Genomic DNA, 19,191 nt, shown 5'->3' on the forward strand with positions numbered 1-19,191 from the left:
ATCCATACTTGATTTATATATCCAGTGTGACCTTACCGTACAACGTACTATATCATGTTCATGCTGACACTGTACTAGACCCGTGGGGGCTGGGCCTCTGTCAATTTCTATGAATATATATATATATATATATATATATATATATATATATATATATATATATATATATATATATATATATATATATATATATATAACGAAGAGGAGAACCAGGGAAAACACAAACATCTTGACTGAAAGTGTGTGTGTGTGTGTATCACGAATTTGACCTGTTTGAACAGTACAGTATTTATACGCTTATTTTTCTTGCAGTATTTTTCATTTACCTTTCGTTAAATTTTAATGGGTTTATTGTAGATAGCAGCTAAAATGTCAAAATTATTTGATAATTGGTGGCAATTATGCATAAAATATATGAATTAATATATTGCGTATTTGTAATAAGAATTATACGTCGTTATTCAGTGTATACAGGTGAGATGCCCTCTAGACTGGTTTTCACCGTAGTAGGGTGTATCTCACCAGATGTTACCATCAGGTGAGATACACTCTAAACTTCTCTGGTATGAAGAGCACAACTTGCTGCCGCTTTTTCGCCCGTGATACGCACCTTGATTTGTGCATTATTTTTATTTAGAAAAAACGATTCTTGCCCTTTCGAAAAGCCTTAATTGCAATTTTAACAAATTTAGAGATCCTAAATATAATACCCAAATGATATATCTGATAAAATGCTAAATTGTGAGCTTGAAATAGGTTATAAATAAATAAAAATGTTGGACCCAGTGACCCTTGCGTAGATCCGTTCTCTGTGGTGTTGTTGGTCGCCATCCTTACGCAGACGGAACGTTCGTGTCCCAGCCTGAGGAGGTCACAGACAGAGACCCACCAATATGACTATTTCTCGTTAACTGGAACTTACTCGCGAGTGTTGATGCACAGGTGTGTGACTAAAGCTACACACTACCGTGCTGTAGTGGTGGAGCCATCAAGTGATATGTGATAAGTGTTAAAAGTGGTGTGTTAGTGGATGTTGTGCACGAGGGGCTGGGGCGAGCACCAGGGTTGACGGGCGGTGCGCATGCGTGACCGCTCATCACCCACCTGCGCGCCACAATCAAAATTCATACACCATCTATATCTTTTATGTCATGATTTAATACACTTTGCCAACTTTTACATATTTTAAAATATTATTGTGACATTCTTTTCGTTAATAATGTCGATTTCAGATAAAAACAAAACTTGGTTCATTAAAACTCATTACTAATACGTCAAGGAAATTTCTGTGTTAAAGGACTTGTGATTTTTTCCATTATAGTGAATGAGTTATAACAAATATTAAAAGCAAGATAATAAGTAGTGTATGAATCTTCTATTCTGTGATGCTTCAATGTAAAACGTGATATTTTTTAAAGGATTTTGCTTGTCTTAATTATTATGGATAACGTTTGACATGAGTGCAAGCTAGTGCCTGTAAACCCTAAGTCCATTTGTAGTTGGTTTACACAAGTGTTTATAATATTTATGGGGGATGAAAATGAGGTAAATGCCTGGAATGGTCTTTTTTTTTAATGCAGTATGAATTTAAATGTGAAAATTTCCAGGAATATTGATTTTAGTGTATTAAGCTAGAATAAGGTGCTGGATAGATGGTATTTTAGCTGAATAGGAACTTGGAAATATGATGACAATGCACGTGAATAAGAGTACAGTACTCTTATGTGTACATTATTCAGTTACCAGTGTGGACAGGTATTGCATCAGGTACTAAAGTATATATGGTAAAGATTAGGTGAGTTTAGAGTTATAGTCTTGCATCGGCCTTTCTCTCGCTGTTATTAATATGTATTTTGTAATATTTAGACAATTCTAAGATATTTTTCTTCTATGATATTTCTGCCGGAAATTAAGGATAACTGAGATATTAATTTTTCAATATTATTACATTCACTCGGTCACAAGTTTCGCCATATCTTGGTTACTTTTGGCGGAGACTGACACACCCTCGCGCTCCACTTCTAATAGGTTCAGACATTGACGACCCAGATGAACCTGATTCTTTTTCAGATTAAGGTAAGATGTGGGGGTATGAACAAAGGGGGGTCCAGGGGGGCTCCGCCAACCCTCCTCCAAATTGGTAAGGTCAGGTTTGGTTTTGTTGGTTGGTTGGTATTTTATTTCTGTGATTTATTTGGAAAAAAATAAACTTTTTCCATTATGCCTGTTGGGTATGGGGGGGGGGGGTCTAAAAAACTAGTGATTTCGGGCAGAAATTATTATTATATTCGTTCGAAACTCATAAAATCCCACAGGAAAAACCTATTTTAATATAAAAATAAAGACCATTGCAGTACTAACTACTCCGCCAAAAGTAACCAGGATATGGCAAAACTTGTGACTGAGTGAATGTAATAATATTGAAAAACTAATATCTCGGTTATCCTTAATTTCCGGCGGAAATGTCATTGAAGAAAAATGTCTTAGAATTGTCTAAATATACCGAAATACATATTAATAACAGCGAGAGAAAGGCCGATGCAAGACTATAAATTGACCGATTCGGAAAAGGGCGCTAATGAGCGAGACAACTTGAACCAGACAAAGCTCATCTAAATAACTCGATATTTATTTACAATTTTCTGTTTCATGCCATCTTTCCGAGGTGATCTAAATTGTGTCTCGTAGGCAATAGTAAACTGGTTGATGCTTTTGTTCGTGAATAGAAAGAAATGTGTGAAGGAAATGCAACTTTTCTATATAGTAATTGGTTTTCCCTTATTTTTTGCTAGGGAGTGAATATAGTACAGTGGTGGTGCTGCTTAGACTACTTTGGGGGAGAAAAGTCTATGCTGTTTATATATGATAAGGTATTACTGTTTAAGTTGCCATCAACCAGATGTCAAGAATTTTATCTTTGCAGACAATTTATGACACTCCTTCTATGACATTTCCCTCGCAAATGACGTACGTACCTGTATATGTAGGGTGGTGCAGCAGGGCGGAGGCCCTTGGTAAGGAGGTGAGGTCATATGTGAGGGAAACGTTTATAGATAAAAAGTTTCTTAGAATTGTCTGAACTGCTGATTGCAAAGCTAAAATTCTTGAGATTTGGTGGGTGGTAACTTATACAAAATTACCTAAGACATGATTCTAAGGCAAAATTGATGAACTAAAAATACTGTACAAAAATTGCCATGAATCTTTATTTTTTGTTATATTCCTGCATATTATTTTTTAATATTATTAATACCGGTATATAAATAATATAAATCTCTGCCGACATTTTATGTTTATTTAACAGAAGAGTTAATGTCTTTGCAACTTTTGGCTCTTGGCATGCACATCAACAAGTAATGGCGGCTTCCCTGATAGCTCCCACATTGCAGAAAAGTGTGTCGAGAATGAAAACATCAGACAACCAAAAGAAAGAAAAATACAATTCATCCACCTATTGCTTTCTATTCGTGAGGCAAGGAACAAGTCTTCTATAGAAAATTTCCTTAAATTGATTCCTACACTTGAGTTGGATGGCAAAAGCCTTAATATTAAAGGGAGGGTTGGTACTCTATTCTTCTCCATTACTTAATGAATTCTTTAATGCCTGAAATGCAAACCAGGTGAGAGAAAAAGGTAAAATTTAATTTAAACTAACTTGACTCACATTTTATATGTACTGTATAGTACATAGCAGAGGTTCCTGTGTTTGTGGTGTGACGTTATAACACTGCTTAGATACAAGTGAATACAGTAAGTCCCCGATGTATGAAAAACTGTACTTAGGAACATTATCCATTATTCTGTATTGTTAATAAAAGTCTGTACTGGCCTATGAGCTTTTGCGGGTGCTAATGAACGAGGTGCTACTTCATTCAGCGGTTGGCCTCTGCCTGTGTTTGGGTGTTCTGTGTCCCGGCAGCAACAACAAATAGTCCTCTGGCCATTGTCATTTTGTGTGTCTTGAAACTTTCTTGCTCTGATTTGTTCCAAATTTATGAACCCTCATCATGGCTGGTATATGTAAGCATGATGGTACACCAGCCAAGAAGAGGCCTATACTATAATGCTTGAAATGAAGCTGGGCATAATAAATTATTATTATTTATGGGTAGATTTGTGTTTTACCCTAGCTTAACCCGTGGAATTAATACTTCCGAGTTACGAACAGATCTACTCGCAAATAAGGTCCATGAACGTAACCCATTCATAAGTTGGGGACTTCCTGTACAGTACTGTATTTACTTGCTTCTGCGATGTTCTTGAATTTATTTAATTTTTTTTTGATAGGTGATCTAGTGAAGATGTCATCTGAGCTGGGTGTAGAGCGGCCGAGGACCCTCGCTTTACCCGAATCACAGGTAGAACGTCGAGTTCACTTCAGTGATGTGGACGGGTCACGCCTGGTCAGTGGTCGACAGTCTCAGGTGTCTACGACTCCTAGCCCAAGGTAATATTTCGCTGAATCTTAAGTTGAAAAGATGTATTTTACTGTACAGTACGATAGATAGTAAATGTTCAGTTTGCTGCCATACATAATTAAAACTTGACATACAAACATTGGGATCTTTTGAAATATGCAACTCTTATTATACTGAACTTCTTCATTCACACCTTCCATTGTGTCTTTTAGCTTTCCTTTTTCATTGACTGAAGTCACATGGTTCTTAAACTCTATGCAGCTGGTTCACTTCATAACTAGACCCCATGTGTGTAAACAAGAAAAGTTGAAGTCTTACATGCTGTCAGCCACCTTTAAAGGGTCAACACTGATCATAACAGCTATATAGTAATTTGTTTGTATATTTGTTGTATTTTTTATTAATAAAATTGTCTGCATGCATGCATAGTTGTCTCGATGTTAAAAAAAAATTCCGGGTATTGAAGAATCCGGCTAACGGAGATATTACTGTACGATGTACACAACACTTGTGTTATTATGTTATTAGTATTTACACAATTTACAATTATTATTACTGCATCCAGTAATTGACCATGAATCTGCTGATGGCCAAGACCCCTACAATGCTTGTGCCTGGAAGTAGAATCACATGGCCAAACACGTAAAGTCGAAGGACGAGATTCCTTCATCACAAAATCTGAGATGCTACTAACGAGGGAGACTGGGAGGCTCGCATGCATGAGCAAGTGAAAGATAAATACCTACTTGGCAACATAATCTAGCTAGGTCTGGGTGGTGAATAATTTCTACTGGCGATTCAATTACTGTAGTAACGTAAAATAATAATACCTGCAGTACATCATAAGATGAAAACCAAAGCCCAGTAAGCATATGTCATATGATGGAAACCGATGGCTGGAGGTTAAAGATTATTGTTATGGTACGTTGAGTGCTAGTGAAGCTTTTCAGTTAAAGAGAATTTACACATTTGAGAAATAAAACAACTATTATTATCATCATTTTCTTTATGGTCTTCCTACCTGCCACCCACCTTTTTACCATACAATCCTTTTATGAATCTTTCACTTTCCATTCTATAGTTAAATTTGTACCTCTTGAGCAAACTTCATTCCATTCTTTTCCCAGCACTTACCATATTTCCATATCAATTTATTTTTCTGTATTGTTCTCTGCATCCTGTGCATTAATTTTATTATTTTTTTTCACATCTCAGAAAACTTCGGCCTGTTCCTGACTTCCGACCAAAACGAAAGAGATCTATCAGTTTCTCCTCTGCTGGGGAATTTCGATTCGGGAACAAACGACGCAAGAGGGGCAGAGTTTTGCCTTCTAAGTTTCTCCTTGGTGGGAATATTACAGACCCTCTTAATCTTGGTTCCCTGGACAAGGAAGAAATTGCACCGTAAGTTTACACTGCAAGTATGATGAAGTACTTCTGTTTTTTTGCTGATAGAAGAATGAATGAAAATGAGTGCGTGTTTTAGCTCTTGACTGACCCCCTAATGCTGTAGTGGTAAATGGCATGCAAGAGTGAATAAACTGTACACATTTGCCAACAAAGTTTCTGGTTTGTTTACTTCTCTTGTTATAAAAATTGAGACTAGAATTGTTCCTGATACTGTAACCCTTTCGTTGTGATTCCTGCACTTTACAATTTTATTTTGGGTGCTGTCAGATGAGTTTATTGTGATTCCTGCACTTTACAATTTTATTTTGGGTGCTGTCAGATGAGTTTATTCAGCTTAGTGAAACATCCTGCAGCTAAAGGGTTAAAGAGTTTCTCTTCCACTTCAAAGACCTCAACTCTCTTTAAATTTTCTGAAATCCCTTCCCCAAATTCTATAACACTGTAAAACTTGCTATTATCCCATCCATAACTGACAACATGTTCAATTTGCTCTTCTTGTTTATCCTTTATTGTTTTGTTTACTCCCATTCTCATCTATACAGTACTCCTCCCTTCTTACATATCACTGCCTTCATCTTGTCCCATCTTTCTTTATTTCTTTCTTTCTTATTTCCATTTTTATTCTCTTGTACCCACACCTCAGTTACCCTCACTAGAACAGTATCCTTAAAATTCTTCCATTTCTAGAGGACAAAGTAAAAATTAGTCTTTAAACAGGTCAGGTGTTCTGGAATCAACTGGTTCTGCTGTGTCCAAACGCTCAGATGCTGTTAGAGTTATCATCGCACCAAATATCAATGACCCGCTGAACTTGGATGCATCGTCAGATAATGAGGACTTACAGAAGCAAATTCGTCGCAGGAGACGAAACAGGGTAAGCCTTAGTGATAATAAAGGGGAAATAGAGAAATGCTCCTACCATCATGGCTAGTGGGAGGAAATTGATGGTTAGTGGAACTCCACCCATGCTTTGGTGCTTTCTGGAAGCTTCCCTCACACGATCATCTATGATGCACAAATATTTTACGCAATTAACTTGAAAACTTCTATTTTGGGGAGGCGGATTTGTTAAAGTTTAATGACACAATTCGCATCACCAATGCAAATAGTGTTACCCAATGATTTGACTCATTTTGCATTATGATGCATGAGAGGGTTAAAGTTTATTCATAAAGTATAATAATATCCTTAGAAATTAATATCAATTGAGGAGAGTTTTAAAGGCATATTCCACCATTAATATACTGCACACCTTCCACGGAACTGAGCACCGAGGGGAGGCAGCGTCCCAGCTGTGGTGAACGTCCCTGAGACTTAAACAATATGTACACTAATATAATTTATATTTTTTCTATGCTCTCATCATTGCTGTTTATATGCCTACAGTTAAGTTTTTATTTTATAGTGTTTAGTTAAAGCTACTTTTGGGGTGAATCTAGCAAAATTTATCAATAGGAGTTGGTAACTGGCAGTACATGTAATTCAGTTTCAGAGCTAATAACACTATTCATAGCATCAGCTGTTGTGGTGGTCGAACTATATACAGTATGGGACCGATTTATATGGTACTGTACTTATGCTGTGACAGGATAAAATGAATGCTCATGACTGCAATTTAATGGAACGTTAAATGTTAGAGCAGATGTTTTGTTTGACTGCATCTACTTTTGAGTACATAATTATGCCCCGACATGGGTAAATGACTTTATAGGGGAATTTGAGAATGTTCAGTTGTGGACAAAAGAATTCAGAAGGGTAGGGGTGGGTGGAAACTTGGCGGCGTTGCCTGGAGGTGGTGGTTAATTTTTTTTTTTTTTCCTACGTCTCAAATTAATTTTTTTTCTAGTTTAGTTATGAGTGAAGCACTGCTCACACTAACATGTGCTGTAAATAATTTAATGCACCAAAACAACCCAAAAAATTCCATAAAAATTTTATTGCTTGAGGAGATTTTTTACTGCCATCCCAGTGTGACATTGTCATGTCTCAATATCTCTCTCTCTCTCTCTCTCTCTCTCTCTCTCTCTCTACCAAATTCTTTTTGTCCAAAACTGTACAATTTGAAACTGAAGGGAAAAATTTATAAAATGTAATTAGGGTAATTTTGGGGTAGGCTTTATGTTGTTAAAAAAGACTTAGACACGTGAATTCGTTTAATAAGTCATTTGTGTATTTGTTAGGTCTTGTACCATTTCTAGTTTCAAGTGACCGTAATTGAATTTTCTTCCTTGTTTTCCCCAGAAAAGGAAACGGCGACTGTCAGAACCAAGTGGTAGTACCGCTGACAGTATGATTCTTCATGGCATTGGAGAAGTTGACACAGAAGAGACTCCTACCTTGGAGACAAATAGCTTAACAAATACAGAACTGGCTAGACAAATTTCTCTAGATGCCATGAAGCCCCTTACAGTCAATACAGATTTAAGTACACCACAAGGAGCAATTGATGGACGGAAGTAAGTATTGTACTGGAATAACTATTACAGTAAACCCCCACCTAATCATAGCCATTTATTGGTTCAGGGTAAACTAGATAGGTAAAACATTTTCATGTATCAGAAGGGTTCTCAATATTTCATGGTGTGTGGCAGGCTGGCGAGGACCTTGCCAGCCTGCTGCACTGTGTACATTGGTTTGACGTATCTGTAACAGTCTAGTTATGATCTTGACTTCTTATTTGGAATTTTACAAATGTGTATTGTTTTATTTTTACTTAATACTGTATGCTGCACTGTATTGAATGAATTAGTGAAAGCAATAAGCCATGCTGGCAAGTCAGGAACTAAAGCTGTAACAGTGTAACTAACTGTTTATCTTAATCTAAAGCAAAAAACAATGTCACAAAATGTCAGCAGAATTACTCTTCTATTCTGTCTGAACTGGATACATTGGTTAAATAACTATCAAATTTAAGAGCAACAGCATAAACTGGTACTTCACTACCTTGTATTGATAGTAAATTTCATCTTCAACATTACTAAAGTTGCCTCCCGAAAGCTGGGAATGCTGTACAGATGCCATAGCTACTTCACTCCTGAGCATGTGCTTCAAGTATATAAGGGATTCATTCGTCCTAACTTGGAGTACTGCTCTCATATCTGGGGTGGCTCTTCTTCTGTCCAACTGTTAGATAGGGTGGAATCAAAGACATTTCGTCTTATTAACTCTCCTCCTTTAGTTGATAATCTTTCTTCCCTTTCTCTTCACCACAATGTTGCTTCACTCTCTCTTTAACGGGCAATGTTCAGTGGATTTGGCATCCTGTGTACCGCCGGCAAGGCCGTGGGCTCGTAACACTCGTCTTGCCCGCGGCGCCCACCGTTTCTGTGTGGATGTCCGTCACACTAGAATAACCCGTTATAGTACATCTTTCTTTCCTCACACAGTCAAATTGTGGAATGCTCTGCCTTCTTCTGTGTTTCCATACTCATACAATCTGTCTCACTTTAAAAATATGGTTTTCCGGCATCTTTGTAATGTAGATTAATTTAATCTCTCTCTTTTCTATTTTTAATTTCTTTTTTTGCCCTCTAGGCCCCGATGCGGGTTGATGACCTGGGCTATTCGCTGTAAAAAAATAAATAAATAAATAAAATAAAGTTGAAGATCTGTCATCATCATCATCATTTTGAAATTGAATTTATTATCTTGTAGGTAACTTTAACCTTGATTATCTCAAAACATGAGTTTTGCCCCTTTGTCAATGTTTCACCAAGCGCCTCAAATGTAATATGTACATAGGAAAAGCTATGCAGTACCTTTAAATGAAAAGCTCTACTAAATTTTTAATGCGGAAGGTAAGGTGTTGGGTGAGTGCCATAATTCTGCATTGGTTACCAATGAATAAGTCTAGATTACTTGTACTGTACTTAAATTGAGACTTTTTTGTAGGGAAGGACCTGTTACACCTACTGGAACGAAACCTTCAACAAGTGGGATACAGCGTCCAGTATTTAAGAAGCAGCGGAGCAAGTCAGAAAACAAGATTGTCAGTCCAGTCATTCCTCAGCCAGGTGGAGAGCGTAAAAGACACCCCAGTCATTCCAGACATTATGCAGAGAAGCCACATTTGAGTCAGCAGAACCTACAGCCCCCAAAGAAGTTTAATCCCAAGAATGAACTGTTTCAGTATGGAAATTATAATAAATATTATGGTTATAGAAATCCCGATCAGACACCAGATGTACGACTCGAATACCTGAAGCGAGAATGGTTCGAGGGGAAAGAAGTATTAGACATTGGTTGTAATATTGGCCATGTTACACTTACCGTTGCCAGAGACTACAACCCTAAGAGAGTTGTTGGTATTGATATTGATAAAAAACTTGTCAGTATCGCTGAGAAAAACATCAAGCACTACCTTCGTAAAGGTGATACACAAGAAGCAAACTTCCCAAAGTCAATGAGGCTTCTTTATGGACCATTGAAGCCACCTGTCAGGGCTGATGGAAGTCGAACTTTTCCGCATAATGTCAAGTTCGTTCATGTAAGTGGAAAATTTTATTAGTAAATTTTTTATATTTCATGTTTAGTGTAAATGTGTTTCTAAGTGGACAAAGAATTTCTTTAATCTCTTGTGTATTAAAAAATCAGCCTACTCTTGGATTACATTCTTTAATAGATCTATATCAATTTAAAAAGAGTAGTGTAATATATACTGTACATTGGTTTTACAGTTTGCAGTTCAGGATCAGCCTCAACTCTCAGCTCTTACTAATTAAAAGTTAATTTTATCCTCTCTTCGCAATAATGGCTATAAAGACGCATTAAATAGAGGCATTGTAGCATTTCAGTATCATGTTTTTTATAATTTAATTATCTCATTATACTGTTACAGGCCAATTATGTTTTGGAATCTGACGAGTTGCTGGAGACAGTGCGGCCAGAGTTTGACATGATCCTGTGCCTCAGCATTACTAAATGGGTTCATCTGAACTGGGGAGACTCTGGCCTCAAGAGATTCTTTCGTCGCGTCTTTCACAATCTCAAGCCTGGAGGTAGATTTATTCTTGAACCTCAGGGCTGGCCATCATACAATAAGCGAAGGAAGCTTACGGTAATGTATTATTATTGAAACTCACATCTGAATTTTTTATTTATTTTTTACTCAACCATGTACAGGGGGTCCCTGATTTATAAAGTCCAACTTACGAACACCCGTCAATACAAATGGGGTTAAACTTGAAATTTATAGTATTTTATTTACCTGATGACTTATTTTTACTTTCATTTATTGTATTTTGTCATTCTATTTCTTCTTTTGTCTTAAATTAAGTGATTTTAGATGTATATAAGGACTTAAGCTATGACATAGTGGGATTTTAAACAATGTACTGTAAGTAAGATGTGCACGTAGCATGTTTTCTGACTTATGTACAAATCCAACTTAAGAAAGTCCTCAGGAATGGGACCCGTTCATAACACGGGGACCCTCTGTATGTGTAACAGTAGTCATAAGGATGTCTGCCACAAAAATACAGGCTGCCATTAAATATATTTATGGCTAGTGAAAAAGTGTATTAACTTTTATTCACAGCATCTGTTATAATTGTGGTAGAGAAATGAATTTGGTACCATAATGATACTGAATAAATTCTTTACAAGACAGTGCCAATAATAGATCCTTAATCAAAATATTTTGATACAATATACTGATGGGGACTCCATTGTTTTATAAAAAAAATGAGAGATGTCGATGCCGAAGTCAGTTAAATTAGTTTTAATTAATTTACAAACACCATATTTTCGAGTCCCGATGTTAGTGATCGCGCTGTGTACTGAAATTTTAATTTTTTTGTAATTCCCTTTAAAATGGCTGGCAAGCGTAAAAGTGAGAGTTCTCGTGGTGCTGAGAAAAAAAAAGAGACCCATTTTAGAATTTCTATGTATTATTTTCGCCTTACGACCTGGTCGTCGGGACGGAACCCCGTCGTAAGTCGAGGAGAGACTGTACTGTAACAGTAAACTCACAGAAATATTTCCATCAGCATGCTTTTGATACAAGCAAAAGCTCGTTGTAATACAGGAGTGTTTTATTTTTCCTGGTATGTGTATACCCATTGGTGGGCACGGTTCCGCTAACCACTAATTAGCGAAGCTAACTTTCTCGTTAGCGGATTAGCGTTTTCGCTAACTTTGGAAACCATTAGCGGACCAATTAGCTTCCGCTAACTTTAAGTCCGCTAACAAAATTTATACATGTTTGTTCCTGTCTGTTGTAAGCGTGTGACTCCGCAACACGTGTCTCCAACAGCCAGTCATGCACGCTTGGTGACTGCGTGTTAGTACTGTACGTGTAAATGTGACAAGACATGATTTTTCGACGCCTCGCTGCAGCAGCTGAGCGAACGGAATTTTTCGATTATTAAAGCATACTTTTTTTTTTACAGTAAATAAAGACTGTCAGTGTATGTTGAAAGAATCATAATTGTAAACTAATGTATAATTTAATTTCTCATTTATTTGTTAATTTAAGTAGGATTTTTTTTTGTCAATATATTTGGTTTGCTAAGGACTGCATAAGATCATACCAGGATGTCATCCAAGGTGTGCGCCAAACAAAATTTTCTAAAAACTTACTTTTCATTAAAGTTTAGAGTTTTCTGTTTATTTACATGACTAAGACTAACAATAAGTTATATAAAAATGCACTGGTATAATGACTAAGACCAACAATAAGTTATATAAAAATGCACTGGTATAATGACTAAGACCAACAATAAGTTATATAAAAATGCACTGGTATAATGACTAAGACCAACAATAAGTTATATAAAAATGCACTGGTATAATGACTAAGACCAACAATAAGTTATATTAAAATGCACTGGTATAATGTGTATGTGGTTGGTATTGCATATTTACATGAATAATGAATAAGGCCGATAGGTTGTATGAGAATGCAAATTAATTATTTGTGAAATTGTGTACAGTGTACACCTTGATAAGTTGATCATCATCTGATCTTGGCATGATGCTATTTGCTACCCATGCTATACAGTACTATAGTTTTTGGCTTCGTTTAATACTTTCTGTCTTTTCGTACAGTAAATAAAGAGTATGTTGAAACTTGAATGTAAACTAATGTTTAATTTCATTTGTTCATTTAATTATTTGTGTACACCTTGATCATCATCTGATCTTGGCATGCTATACCTTCTTGGAAAGCTTTGTGTCTAAGCTACAAGACAACATATGAAAATTTCAGCTCTCTAGGTCTGTTTTTAAGGGTTTTAGAGCGCCCCCAAAAATGAAGCTAAATTCATATAATAAAAGTTAGCGGTTAGCGTTAGCTTCCGCAAAATTTTTAGCTGTTTAACGGTTTAGCATTAGGGAAGTAAATTTTTTAGTTAGCAGATGAGCGGTTAGCTTAGCTAACTTTTCGTTTAGCTGTTCTGCCACCACTGTGTATACCTTTACTTACTGTAGTTTTTCACTGGTATTGTATTATATTGGGTACTGTCTTATCGATAATAAAGCCCATAATCTCCAATACAATATTTACATTATTTTTTTTTTATATACACGACAATCTTCAAGAACATAGCTATCTCACAAGTTGAGAGGTTCCTCTACCCATCTTTGAAAGAGGATGGAGTTACCGGTAACTGTAGCCACAGGCAGCATAAAGATTTTCCCATTATTTTCTGCGCTAGAACCAACTACGTATAGATCAGTTTAATGGGATCACTTCCATCAGGGGTGCAAGCTAAGCATAGTATAGTCCATGGAGGTTTTTGGTGCCTTATACCTCCATTTTCATAGATGGTTTTAATACAAAGTTGCTCAGTCCTGGCATAACATAATAAGTTATGGAATTATCTTTAAAACCCATTTTATAACTGAGCTGGGATTGAGCAACTTAGAATTCTTCCTTCTCCCTTTGGGTTAGGGTGAGCGAAACAAATTGAAGTTGTATAGTTATTCTCAGCAGCAAAGAGTGTCAGGAATCTTCCATTTTATGTTAGCTTCATGCTAAGGATTATACTTATAGATTTAATTTTAAAGTGAAGAAGAAGATTATCTGGTAGTCTAATGTTCAAATTTATATTGTGCTTAGATCACAGTCACACAAGGTATGGTCTTAGAGTTGATGGCTATACAGTACCCTGTATTTAATTGCATAATTCTGGCTCAGTTATAGAATGAGATTTTAGTATTAATATATCTTGCTTAAGAGTCTGGTTGTGGCTGAAAGGCAGAAGTAATCTTGAATTTGGGCCAGTTGTTAATACAGTAATTAGGGATTTCCTGGTTTTTAACCCTGTAACTTGACAGGATATAATAAACAAACAGCCTAGTCCAGACTCTTCTGAATTGGGATTTCAAAATCAATCCGTTATTATTTTTAGTTTTATTATTACAGTATTATTAAAATAAAATTATCATTTATTGCAGAAGCGAATTTTTGAAAATTACAAGAACATTCGACTGTTCCCCGACAAATTCAATGATTTCTTACTGCATGAAGTGGGCTTCGGCACAAGTGAAAAGACTACAACACCTCACCATGCTTCTCGTGGTTTCCAGAGGCCAATCATTATTTACACAAAGGTAAGTTGCAGTTAGGTTTATAAAATTATAATGACTGGATAATGCTCCAGCTAATAATAATAATACAATACTGTACAACTAATTTTTCAATATAGCTATAGAAGCTCATTACAATAATAACAATGGAAGCCCTTCGAAATCGAGGATGGTCGGCCAAAGGGCCTCCTAAGCGTGAATTTGTAAAGGTGTAGAAGCTGTCGCCAGCACAACAACCACACCCTAAGTTAACGAGCTGCATGACCCAGTGTCACGGAGTAGTCCGGGAAGACCGGACAGCTCGCCAACTGCACTGGCTAACCATTACCACGGAATAGTCCGAGAAGACCGGACAGCTCGCCAACTGCACTGGCTAACCATTACCCCGGAATATGATCCTCAAATCGATTAACATTCAGGTTCCCAATTACTGCTGGGTAGACAGAGGAAAATGGCGTAAAGAAACTGGCCCATAGTTTCACCCTGCCCGAGGATCGAACTCGGGTCTGCTCGCTTGCGAGGCGAGGATGCAGACCATTACACCACAGGCCGCCATTAGTATTGCACCATATCTGATTACACTACTGTACAATATTCAGTGAACAATCACTGTACTTTTCATAATTTTTTTTTAGGTTTACCTATTTATTATAATAGTTATTCTACATAATTTTACCAATTTCTTTAAATAAATGCTTTACCCAATTCTTAAACTCCCTCAATTATCTCCATATGTGATCTACGTAAAAAGTGTAGGTAGCGAGGTGCAGCGCACTGATACGATACGTGTGAAGGCAGGACTCAGACGGAGACATGTGCAGTGCAACACCCACTCAAAGACGTTTAACCACACTTATGAACACAAAACGTCTGGACTGCTGCTGGATTTTCTGTATTTTTTAAAAATATTTCTTGTGAATAGAGGGGTGATCCAGGGCATATCAGAGAGTCCAAAGAGAGCAAATTCTGATGTATAGAGGTTGTACAGTACTCTCATACCTCTTAAAATGGATGAGATACGTTCTTGCGGTTGGTCCGCTAAGCAGTACAGTATAACCATTAAAAGAGGCCATGGGATCTTGCTATTAGTGAAATAAGTGAAGGTGATAAATAAATCCCTTAAAATACTGCTATTATCTTATAGAATGACTAAATGTCCCCAAATTGGTCATATACATTAGTAAACGGTTTGTTACGTAACGATACCTGATTTTCCACCGCTATCTCTATACAAAAAGTAAACATTAAGCGGCAACAAAAATAAAATGGCTTTAGTGAGGTGACAATGCTTAACTTTTACATTCAAGTGAAGACTTTGTTAACATCAATAATAAATGAAACAAGATTTAATAACACTCGCCAATTAATTTTTTATGAGCTTGCTGTTAATGCGTATGGTTTTAATTGTGGAGGAAGTCAAACCAAGCGACCGACCATCATCGACCTGATGCTCACCTGCCTCAACCCTTCGTATCACTCTCATTTTCACGTACATAGTACTGTAATGACTTTCCTGGGTACCCTGGCATGTATACCAACACACTCGGTAGCTGGACATAATGGGCATAAAATGTTCACAAAACACATGTAGATAGTGAAGATACGAAGAGACCTACTGCGATACAATGGACATGAATCTTGCCGGGCTACTGTATACATATTGAGACAATGCCAGACTGGTGTAGAGGAAGTAAACAACAAAGATGGTGGCAGACTTTAAAGTGGATTCTTTTTCAATAATGTTTGAATGAAACTATAATTAATATAATCCAGTACTGTATACTGTATTTATTAAATTAATATTTTTTTTTTTGTCAGTTAATGAAAATCTGTTGGCCAAGGCTCTGTCAAGAGGTATGGTAGTGTACTGTATGGAAAGTACGTATAATAATGAACAGGAGAACAAAGGCTATATTTTAGAGGCTATTGAATAACATAAAAAGGGATAAATAATTTTTAAATGATGTAATGAAAAGCAAAAACTACTGTGTAGGGCTGAGCAAATAGGAAACTAACATGTAATTTTATAATTGAGATTTATGTTACAACTTATTCCTCTCCCTCAAGTGAAGAAATTAGTAATACAGGTAGTTCTGCTATAACACGATAATTGTGTTCTTGTAAAATATCGTGTTATAGAAATAACAGGGCTTATGGAGAAAATAGGGTTAGGTGCAGATTACTCGAAATCGAAAACATTTAGTAGTTAGCCTAACACAAAGGATAGCACAGTCTAAATAAATGTTACATTCATATCTAATAATGAAATCATACAGTAAATGTAACACTTTACTTGATGGGGGAGAAGGGTGATTTTGAGGTTGATAAAATCGAGCTTCTCTTCAAGTGTTATAGCCTTTCTTTTACGATCATCACCGGGAATTCTATCACCAGAGCGCTTCTTGTTGATATTCTTCTTTACTATTTTCACAGTTAATACAGTGGGGTATGCTATAACGAACGGATCCTACTACGAATATTCCTATAACGAACGGTTTTACCTATAAAATTGAGAATGCTATAACGAACGAAACTCCTACAACGAACATTATTTAATTTTTTTTTTCTAATTTATTGTTTTTTTTATTACAAATATTAATGATATTCTTTATTTCAGGGGTTTAGATGCATATTTATGCACTTTTTTACAATTTTTACAATTTTATATTATATTTTTCAGTGTTAAGTGGTTGTATTTGGGGGCCTGGAACGGATTAATCCTATAACGAACGAATGCTATAACGAACAAGGTTCTAGAACCAATTAGATTCGTTATAGCATACCCCACTGTACCACAAAATTGGAGAAATAGTAAGCAAAAATCGCGTTATAGCAAACAAGCGTTCGCGTTATACAAATATCGTTCCTAATTCATAAATCGCGTTAGAGCAAATTCGCGTTATCAAAACACGCGTTATAGCAGAACTCACTGTAATTAATACCATGTAGGAGTTACAATATGTGTAAGCACTGAATTATGTTGGTAAACTTATGAACTATTCTGTGCTAAATGAGTAGATTTAAATTATGATGGGTGTGGCTGGATTATGGTTTTAGTAATTATGAATTTTCTGAAACTTTACAGGCTGGAGGAAGCAGCAAGTCCAGCCCAGCAGAAGAAAGTAAGTCTAAAGACATGAGCTCCAAGAAAAAATCTGAAGAAAATCAAAGTATTAAGCCGGATGAGCAGTGTGAAAGAAGAAATGCACAGGTAAAGGAAGTAAGTATAAGTTATACAGTAGAAACTAGTGAAGACAATGTTTTTGTACAGGAAACTGACCAGAATAAAAAAAGTAGAGAGAAAACCTTGCCAGTCATTACGAGTTTAGTGAAAGAAGCTCCAGCACAAGTAACAGGAAACAGTGATCAGCATAACCTGGAAATTAAGACTTTAAGTAAACAGATGGAAAAACAGTGCAAACATTTGGAGCAAAACACAAAAGTGTCAGAACCCACCGTAAAAGTACCTGATTGCCGAGGACTTGAAGATACGGAAGACAAAGAAACGTCAGAGAGATGGAAAGACTCTGGTATTGGAAATGAAGATAAGCATATCTGTGATACTAGAATTATAAGGGAAAGTGAAGTAAGTAGCTGTTTGACACATTCCTCTAATGATACACAAAGTGTCACTAGAATATGTGAACTGCCTTATTCATCAGTAAGTAAGGTTAAGGACAAAAACAAAGTAACAGATTACAGTGAGATCCCACCTGTTGTTCACTCTACCAATAACTGCAAGTCATATGTAAGTTGTTATAAAGTTTCAGATGCAGCTTTAACAAAAGAATTAGATAAGACGGTAAACTCGGAGTCAACAGATGGATCTGAAAAGAGAAGAACTATTTCTTCTGCCAGCACTGTGACTGAAAAAGACTATATGAAAGGTGAAGATACAGAAGATACTGGAAGACCAAAATCAGATGATAAATTATGTAATGCAATAATCAGTAGTAAGTGCTATGATTCACCAGGTGCAGCAGCATTAAAGGATTCAGAGAACAAAGGGAGAGAAAGCTGTAGTGCAATCAGTGTTGAGCAAAGTGTAACAGTGATACCACAAATATCATCTCTCCATAGAAATAAATTAGAACTGGACAAATTAAACGCTAGTGCACTGTCACCACTCAAGCGTCAGTGTACCAACACCGATGAGGAAGACGCTGAAAAACATGAACCTCATAAACGGCCAAGACTGGAAGACATGTGAATCATAGAAATGAAGGTCTGGTACCTAATATTAGTCAAATTTGTAGGTTGCAAATCGACCAGCTTTTCCTGGAAACACAGAAGGACACAGGTTAGGTTTTATTTGATTTAATATCTTTTCCTAACATGTGTTTAGTTACTGTACAAACAGATCTTTGCTAATATAATTTTAAATAATGAAGAATAGTTTTAATTGGCACAAGATTTGACGTTTTTTAACAAGATATAAAATTCTTCCATGTATATCCAATAACCAGCTTTATGTATTAAAGTCATTTAAGTATTTTGTGCAGTCAGTGCAAAAAAACTGCACATAGTGTACATTCCCAGTGATGGAAAATAGTGAGTAACCTTCAAAATGTTCTGATTTGGCTGTCACACAGTTGAGCAGTATTCATTCATCATTGAATAAATAAATAGATGGCTTCTGCTGTCACTATATTACAGAAAGATTTTCTCTTGTATATCCATAACCAATGAGTGTGATCCCATTTTGAGATCAGAATGTAATTGTAATCTTCCCACGAGTTTGGTCAGATGCTACACACCTTTAGACCAGGCAGCAGTGATTGAAACAATCTGCAAAATTTTACCTTAGTGCAGATTTTGCAGCTGCTGCAGCGCC

The 19,191-nt window shown here is 36.3% G+C and overlaps 1 protein-coding gene across 1 annotated transcript; it reads left to right on the forward strand.

Moving 5' to 3' along the window:
* Positions 1-824: 824 nt before the first annotated feature.
* LOC121871366 (7SK snRNA methylphosphate capping enzyme-like) lies at positions 825-19,010 on the forward strand. The gene is made up of 9 exons (XM_042373584.1): positions 825-942; positions 4,288-4,447; positions 5,634-5,822; positions 6,546-6,702; positions 8,070-8,284; positions 9,720-10,314; positions 10,666-10,884; positions 14,226-14,381; positions 17,443-19,010. Exons 2-9 carry the CDS (start codon positions 4,302-4,304, stop codon positions 18,565-18,567), a joined length of 2,802 nt encoding a protein of 933 aa, XP_042229518.1. The 5' UTR covers positions 825-942; positions 4,288-4,301; the 3' UTR covers positions 18,568-19,010.
* Positions 19,011-19,191: the final 181 nt, after the last annotated feature.

The sequence above is a fragment of the Homarus americanus genome, unplaced genomic scaffold (assembly GCF_018991925.1).
Source record: "Homarus americanus isolate GMGI-L3 unplaced genomic scaffold, GMGI_Hamer_2.0 scaffold45698, whole genome shotgun sequence".
In the NCBI taxonomy this organism is placed as follows: domain Eukaryota; kingdom Metazoa; phylum Arthropoda; class Malacostraca; order Decapoda; family Nephropidae; genus Homarus; species Homarus americanus.

What these genes read in the sequence shown, in the direction of transcription:
- LOC121871366 (XM_042373584.1), top strand. Translation starts at nt 4,302, where the DNA reads ATGTCATCTGAGCTGGGTGTAGAGCGGCCGAGGACCCTCGCTTTACCC. An exon ending in GACAAGGAAGAAATTGCACC is followed by an intron (nt 5,823 to 6,545) that starts GTAAGTTTACAC and finishes GTCTTTAAACAG; the next exon opens with GTCAGGTGTTCTGGAATCAA. An exon ending in GGAGCAATTGATGGACGGAA is followed by an intron (nt 8,285 to 9,719) that starts GTAAGTATTGTA and finishes ACTTTTTTGTAG; the next exon opens with GGAAGGACCTGTTACACCTA.